At 35.2% G+C, this 8,898-nt stretch overlaps 1 protein-coding gene across 1 annotated transcript; it reads right to left on the bottom strand.

Annotated features, from left to right (window-relative positions):
- Window positions 1–3,467: 3,467 nt before the first annotated feature.
- Window positions 3,468–8,865, bottom strand: LOC128030655 (RING finger protein 151). Its single transcript, XM_052618456.1, has 7 exons — window positions 8,707–8,865; window positions 6,896–7,004; window positions 6,017–6,223; window positions 5,765–5,904; window positions 4,283–4,445; window positions 4,077–4,197; window positions 3,468–4,001 (listed from the first exon to the last, which is right to left on the bottom strand). Exons 3-7 carry the CDS (start codon window positions 6,220–6,222, stop codon window positions 3,753–3,755), a joined length of 879 nt encoding a protein of 292 aa, XP_052474416.1. The 5' UTR covers window position 6,223; window positions 6,896–7,004; window positions 8,707–8,865; the 3' UTR covers window positions 3,468–3,752.
- Window positions 8,866–8,898: the final 33 nt, after the last annotated feature.

Genomic DNA, 8,898 nt, shown 5'->3' with positions numbered 1-8,898 from the left:
CATAATAAAGAGATATTTATGTCATTGAAACCATTTTTTTTCATTACATTTTTTTTTTCTCTCGTTATAACAATGTAAGTCATAAAAACATGTTTTTCCCTTTATTGAAGATATTATACATTGTTACGTGTGAAGCAAGCAAAAATTAAAGCATGATCTCTCCCCCTTTTTTTTTTTTTACCCACAAACATAAAATATGAAAAATCAAGCTTAATTTTCTTTTCTTTTCTTCAGTTCCCAAACAAAATGAAATAATAATAATAATATGAATTAAACCGTTTGTCATTTCTCTTTTTAAGTAGAAAATTAAATGACAAGAATTGTATTGCTTGGTGTTAAAGCAAAGTCATTACAATAAATGTTCTAAGCCCAGAGTCAATTATTCAAAAATAACTGGTTTGATCTGATCATCTTAAACGAGTCATATCCTCCGGGTCTAAGTGCAATCATTGGATAGCATTATATTGAAAAACGATTGGAGATTAATTCTACATGCTGCTATAATAAAAACAATAGCATTAAAATACATTTAAAACAGTGTAGGCTATTTCTGTTAGCCCTCCTGCAGTAACATCAGTAGCGTGCAGATCCTCATTTATCTCAGGACTGTGGCGACACCAGCAGTGCGGACAATCGCCTCACTCTCATAATGTAACAATATTTTCTATAATGCAGAAACATGTAGTTTTTATTACATTGTCATTACGAGAGAAAAAAAAAGACTAGAAAATGTCATTTTAACGAGAAAAGGATGTCGTTATAATGAAATAACATTTTGTTATTACAACATAATTGACTGGAAAGAATATTTGTGACAGCACACATTACAGCATTTTAGCATTTTTTTAAATGTGTACTGATACAGACTAGACGACTAGACGTCTCCAGTCCTGATTTTTTACAGATCAGACTCGAGCTCTTTTAGCTAATCTCATTTTATTGTGCCCATATATGCGCAGAGCACACACAGGCTACTGTATAAAATATTGTTATTGATTATATTATAAATATTATAGGCTACGTCACCTATGCAATAAGCAACACATACGCACACATAAGCATACAGGGGACAGTTGACCATGCAGAGCATCAGGGAGAAGTTGGGTGTAGGGAGTTACTAAAAGTTCCCAATGCTTCGGGAAAAGATGCATGTTGAAAGAGTTTTGGAATTGATAACCACAGCAAACAGTGAGTCAACTGTTCATGTGCAGTGCAAAAAATGCATGCAATAGGCTAAATAGTGCTGAAAAGTACCAGCAAAGGTAATTAACTACCATGTATGTGTCAGGCAGGAAATAATGAGATATTTGAATTATTTATTAATAAATTTGAGTTTTTCTGAGTCGTTGCGATGATGACGATCCTGACCTGCCATCTCCTCATTGGACATGCCTTAAGAGAGAAATGCATATTAACTATTTAATGAAATCTGTTAAAAGAGTTTTTAATTTGAATTTGTAGTAATTTTAAGATCTATATATATATTTAGAAAGTCTGTGAGGCATGTATTCGCTGAGTTTCGGTTCATCATTGTGAAGCGCTCCTGGCTAAAATTGCAGAAAGCGCATCCTGTAGGCCTATGTATCCCTTATTTTATAAAAGCACAATGTTTTGTTGATATGAGTGCACACAAATAAAAGTTGTTTCCGAATGATGTATACTCTTACCTTTATGAGCAAAAACGACGGTGCCACCATGTCCTGTAAAGCATGCTTTAGCTCTCCACGAAAACGATTAGATATGCATCTAATAGCGGAAATATATATAGGTTAAACATTTTAACTAACATTGTGATATGCTTGAACTGTTTTATATCTTTAGATTTTACTATAGGAAAGTCGTTATGATTTGAGAAGGCTAAATTGATCAAACATCAAAATTGATAAAAAAAAAAACAAGAAAAAAAAAAGAAAACATTAAATTTAACAAACATTTATGCTCCAAACATTTTTCTATATTTGAAGTTCATGCCGGGCTCTAGTATAGACACAGAGAGCAATTATGTATGTGACCGGGATTTTGTAGTTTACTAAAACGGTAAAAAAATTATTTCTTGAAATAAACTAAGTAAAATAAATATATAAAAAAAGGTTATCTACCCAGTCAGATTAGATGGAGAAGGATGTTGACACATTGAGACGCCTGTTTGCAGGAACAATAAATGTATTTGTGCACCATTCTAGTCAGAGATTATTACTTGACCTTGAATGTATTTAGCAGTGGAGCCTGCGAAACGAGCTCATTTCATGGCAGCCCCTTGGGGTCAGGGGCGAGGTGCGTTTGGCCAGCTCTCTCGATCGCATGACATTTTCCGTCAGCGCAAGCAGAACACCAGTCGGCCTCCTTCCATGCATGTAGATGATTTCCTTGCTGCAGAATTCAAGGACATGGGTCAGCCCACAGGCCTAGCCCCGCCCAAACGCCCACCAAAAGGAGGAGGAGCCAAGCCACCGACTAGAGGCTTGTTTAATGGAGGAACTAGTGGGAGGGGCTTCCAGAGTCACACCTGCTTCTTCACTCCACCAGCACCGAAGAGTGTTCTGCTTGCTGCTACACATATATGTTTGACTTAGCACATATATAGTCCATACTTCTTTATGTGTCTGATAGAATCCATGACACATTAAAATAGTTTGTTTGTTTTAGGTAACTACCCACCTAAAACAACATATATATAACATATAATATTTTATTTATATATATATATATATATCATATTGGTCACCGCTGTCTTAAACTCAAGTGGTGTATATTATTTATATAAATATAAAAATATGTGGGATGTTAATTTTATATATATTGTAGTAATTGTATTTTTTTTATGTAACAATAATAATGATAATACCATATCTTTAGGCATCACCATAAAAAAAAATCATAATGGTCAATCCTTATTTTAAACTTTTTTAAACTGATATATTATAAATATTTATGTAAAGTAAAACATTAGGTGATTGTGCCACCTGCTGGATGTGTCCCTCAGTGATGACATTTTTCTCAACATTAAAGGCAAAAAATGACCTCTCTAATGAATTCAGTTTTTAAAAAGGTCTTTAGCTCACCCTGCATCTTTGTCAAACAGTTCCTGATCCCTCTGTCCGAACTCTTCAGGTGCTTACCGACTGGCTCCTCAGAGCCACCAGAGGCAGAGGGACGGGCCTATCCTGGCTGAGTGGTGGTGGAGTTAGTGGACGTGGTCAAGGGAAATTCAACAGTGGTGGGAGCGGAGGCAGACGGGGCTGACACGTCCGCTCATTCACTCGCTAAACACTGCCTTGAGCAAAGCAGACTCGGCCGTCAGGCTCTGAAGGACTAATCAGGATGTGGATCTGCTGTATCCGTTTCAACCATCGGCTGATATCATTGTGTATATCATTGTCATGTTTCTAATTTTTTAAATGTTAAATAAGATTAAATTCTTGAGAGTATATGTTTGAGTGTATTTTTATGTAGAAATACACAATGTGCCTTATCAAAAACTCTTTTAATATCAATGGATATAGCAGAATGCATCTCTGTGGATCTTTCAAATGGAAAAATGAGCCTCTAAAAACATAAAAAATTTGTAAAAAGGCCCTTTTTACTACACAATTTGCTTAAATCAAAGAACATAGCCAATCTCCTCATATCAGTTATTCAGTTTACCCAGAGTAACAACAATAATGGGACTTCATTCAAATGATTAGTTCCAGGTAGTGGTTTTCTATTTGCATAATGTGACATTCCCTCTTCCTTACTGTTCTGTAGTGTCCTCAGATGACTGTCACCTCTCTATTCTTCCTTTTGATGCAGTCCAAAGCTAGGCTTCTTGAGCTGTGCTTTCTCTGCACCTCAGCAGGGGGCGGTGCTGCTTCAGAAGGCGTGGCTGGTCTGAGCCCCTCCTTTTTTAAAAGTTCAAGAAGCTCTGCCTTCTCAAGCTCCGCCCTCTCCAGCTCTTGTCTGCGCGCTCTCTCTGCACCCAGCAGAACACGGACATCTGACATGACGCGGGACAGCTGGCCCTGCGCACACACACACACACACCTGTTTGTAACTTTCTGCACAAGGACAGACTGTTGATTTGAAAAGTACCATACCTTCAGTTCATCCACTTCAATCCTCAGCAGACTCTCCTTCTGCACCATGTGTCGTCTTTGGGAATCCAAGCGAGATTCCATTTCTTGCTTCACCTCTTCAACTTTGCAGTTTAATTCTGCCCTATAACAAACACCCACAGGCATTTTTCAGGCTTAAAACCATTTACATGGTGGCAAGTCCGTATGACTTGAGCAGATCTTTTTACCTGAGCATGTCCAGCTCGGCTCGTAATTCTGACACACAGTTATGTTGGGCCTCCTCTGTGTTTATGATTGTGTATCCACAGCCGCTTGCACAGACTCTACTGCTGTATTCACACACACACAGATGAGCTTCCAGAGAGCGTCTCGACACCTGAACCGGGCAGCCTGAATGCCACCACAAAGAAAACTCAATATTAAACAACTAAAATAGAGGAAACCCTGGAACACAGCAAATGTTCATGCACAAAGATCAGAAAAAAAGCATCTTAAAAGGCAGGGTTGACAGCCCTAGGTAAAATGATTTAGATGAGGATTTGTTGAAAATGCAAGAATGATTTTTGATAGTCTTGGCAGCATCAGTAAGAATGGGTGGAAAAGTACAATCAATCAGTAATGTTTTGCCATATATGCTAACACTTTAAGCCAACAGTATTAATGCATTTCTTCGAGTTTATTGTATAACTAATAACTATTTCAAGTCCAGCTATTATTGCCAGTTCTTTTTAGGAAGTAAACTTAACATTTGTTTGTTTAAAAAAAAAAAATATATATATATATATAAAAAAAAAAAAAAAATATATATATATATATATATATATATATATTTGTGTGTGTGTGTGTGTGTATATAATTAAGTTTGGGTTTAGATTATTTGATCAAAAAGAAATATTGTAATGTTTTATTTTAATATATTTCTAATCTGTTCCTGTGATGGCATTCAGAAATCATTCTAAGATTCTGATTCAGTGCTCAAGAAACATTTATTAATTTCAATGTTGAAAACAGTTGTGCTGCTAAATGAAACAGAAATGTGTTGTAAAATTATAAATTATTTTGTCATTTTGATCAATTTGATACATTCTCACTAAATATATATATTTTTTTAAATAATTACAATTATTATTAAATGACTTAATTGTTATTAAAACTACATTTAAAAATATAATTCAAAATATAAAATTATGAATGAATAAACTTTTTTTTTAATACTATTTGAACAGCTAGTGAAAATATTGGCACAGCAAGTAGAAGGTTTATTGTTGAAGGAAAAGTCACACAGCAGTTGCACAACACACCAAACGTAGAACACCTACCACAACGATAACATAAGTACTCATCACCTGCATATTTATATACAAACAAAGATTTCCAGGGTTAGGGAATGTTGCATTCAGCTTATTAATACTAACGCATATGTATTATGTCCAAGAATCTGCTTCTGTTAGTTGGCTGACTGAACAGATCCATTGTTTTAACCCTGAAGTAAAGTTTCACCTGATTGGTTACCTAAGGGGGTCTCTCATTAACAATTAAAGATGTGATCACTCAATGCTAGATGCTGTGCCTATACACTCATTCATCTGCTGTTACAGCGCTTGCATTGTATATGTATGAATGATACTGTAGCTGCTGTGTATAAGACACCTGTTCCCTGCCAAAAAAAAAGTTTGGGTACCAATATATATATGCTTGTATATTTGTACCTGCATTACTGCAGTTCAGCAAAGCGTAATCACACTGTTCCTCATGCCGATGAAGAGACTCCAGAGCACATATGACCTCACAACCTTGTGGCCGAAACACACACCTCACCTGCAGCTTTGCTAAATCATTCCTCATGTATCTGTGACACACAATACACATGTATTGATGAGTCAATAAAATGAATGCCATTAACAATAAAGTTATCTTAAGTGATTTTGCGCAAATACAGATTCTTAATACACCTCAGTTACCTGAATAGCGGGCGTAGATGTGTGATGTCTAAAGGCAAGCGGTCCTCTGGACAGTTGTTATGGTGGATGAGCCATCCATGAATACAGGAGCTGCAGAAGGCATGTTCACACGGAGCCTGCAAAGGATCTTCTAACACGTCCCGACACACACAGCACAGCAGACCTTCGTTCACATAGCCTACAAAACGTTCTAGATCGTACCCCATCCTAGAAGACACACACACACAGAAAACAATGTTGTACCTTAAAACATATAATAACTAAAACGTTGCAACGTTACATTCATTTAATGGGGAAAATGGTTAGTTTAACTGAATTGAATTTTAAATATGATAAGAAGATCAGAGAACGAATGAGTGTATCCAACAACATAAAAAATACCAAAATTATATATTTTACACAATCATACTTTCTAAATAAATCTCCATATATATATATATATATATATATATATATATATATATATATATATATATATATATATATATATATATTGTTTTCAAAAATATATTACCTACAATTTACAAATCAACTAAATTTAATTTAAATTTCAAATCCAAACTATACAAAAAAACTATGATTACATATTTTATATCTTAAACTTTTAAAAAGATAAATTGAAGATAAATATTTTTTCATTAAAGATCTTAAACTTTTAGTACAGAAATGTAATAGCAAATATTTATTTTGCATTAAATAGACTTTTTCTAAACATGTTTTTTTTTTTAAGAAAACAAAATATGCAAATTAGATTTAAAATATTTAAGGCCACTGCCTGTGTACACTAAAACATAACGGATTATGTAAACTTCACAGCATAATTTATATAAAATATATATTCAGAAAATTTCTTTAAATATATAAAACAAATTAAACTACCTGGCAGCGTCTGTAGTATCTTGTCTCCCCTGCTCTCTTTCTCTCAGGTGTGCTTGCTGAAGGTGGGCTGCTCAGTTGCCGTAGAAACAGCCAGGTGGCAGCTGTTGGACTGAAACATGAGTGGGTGGGGTTATGAGTGTAGAAGTACACTGGGGATCTGGGGCCAGTTTGCCATCTTCATTTGTACCAAACCTTAGAAAATAGACTCTACAGCAAGCATGAATTGTAATGAGCCACCTTTTCAATGCAACTCTCTCCTGTACCACAGACCATGTAACGTGTAACAAATTTACAAGAACACAACACACACCTGCTGAAATCCCTTAGGGAAACCCTCTGGGAAACTCTTCTTCATGCTGTGAACAAATGAGACTGAAGCACCTAGCAACCCCACACACAAATACACTACACACACACACACACACACACACACACACACACACACACACTAGACAAATATCCTACAAAAACTCTAAATTCAAAGAGCAAAATTTCTGGTGGTTCTGTTGTACAATTGAACATGGAGAGTTTAGAAATACAAAACTCATATTTAAAATCCCAGTTTGAGAATAAATTACAGATTATTTTTTATTTTTTTATATCTGATACTGATTAATTGTTTCTGGGTCCTATAATTGATATGTATTTAATGTTTTACTTTAACTTTAAAACTAAAAAAAACAGCTTTTTCATTTTTATATCAGCACTAGCAACAATATTTACAATAGGCAAAATAAACTGACAGAGGGTTTTCAAAAGCAGATTTATACTTGAACTGTATAGCAATTACCCACATGAGACGATCAATTAATTTCCACAGAGCTATAAGTATGTAGATAATGATTAATACGGAAAAAAACATATTGTTAAAACAGATTATCAGTTAATCTCTAGAATAAATGCACGATTGTGTTTGCCACCCCATCAATGACATCCTCAAAAAAGTAACAGGTGACCTGTGCAACTGTTCTTGCACCTGTCTGGCCATGTGAGAGTAAATCAACTGATCTCTCGGATGTCAACGTGTGACTGGTGCATTTAATTTGATAATAACACTTTTCTCTACTGTGGCACTCCAGCTTAACCTTTATTGTCATTTGTTGCAGATTCACAGCTGAGGAAACATTGTGTAATTGTGAAAAAAACATTTCTGAAGGAGAGGATGTTTGTTTGTGCTGCTGTTTCTGTGTCTGGACTGATCTCTGTTCTTCATGGCTGTGGTGGGATTAGACAGGATTACGCTTTCCCACACTCTGATTGGATTATTTTCCACACAGCAGCATTGCAGCTTCACTTTCAGACATGCAGCGGTATATAAAACACTTGCACTACACGACCAGACATGCATCTTTGCACATGCAAGAGTTAAAACAGTTACTGAACTCCCATGTGATAATGAAATAAAAATGAAATATTATCCGAGCCAAGCACTATATATTACAAAAATTACTAAAGTTCCCACACACTGACATATATTTCATTTATATTTTACATAAATTATACTTATTACCAGCTAATTAAATATTCTAGACATATTTAGGTTTCACTGGGTGTGGGAAACCTGTACAGTAATAATTAAAAGCAGAAAACAAAAAATGAGAGTGTGCTGCTTGACGGTTAAATATGAATCTGAAGCATGGAGGACAGCAATTGTCTGATTTAATTTTGAAATGAATAAAATACATACAAATCAATAAATGGCTTGATGTCAAAGCTATACTAGTTGTACAAAAGCTGGGTCATATTTGATGCATGTAGGAAATAAATCAAGTAAGGGTTAGTAATGTGTAGGTAATGCACATAGTACTTGCCTGTTTGATAAGTGATGGTTGACAGGGATCAAAATTTTGAGACGCCTCCTGAGTTTGCTTCATTTACTTCTGCTGGATTAGATACAATTTTAGCAGTCAACACTTACTGTCAGGTTTCTCTTACACTCTGGGCTACTACCTCTTTACTGTTGATTTCTGCTTCTCTAAAGCTCTTTCGCCCCACCCCCTTTG

This window comes from Carassius gibelio, chromosome A16 (assembly GCF_023724105.1).
Source record: "Carassius gibelio isolate Cgi1373 ecotype wild population from Czech Republic chromosome A16, carGib1.2-hapl.c, whole genome shotgun sequence".
Lineage (NCBI taxonomy): Eukaryota > Metazoa > Chordata > Actinopteri > Cypriniformes > Cyprinidae > Carassius > Carassius gibelio.
The sequence above is the reverse complement of the archived record's forward strand: the minus strand, read 5'-3'. Positions and strand labels throughout refer to the sequence as shown.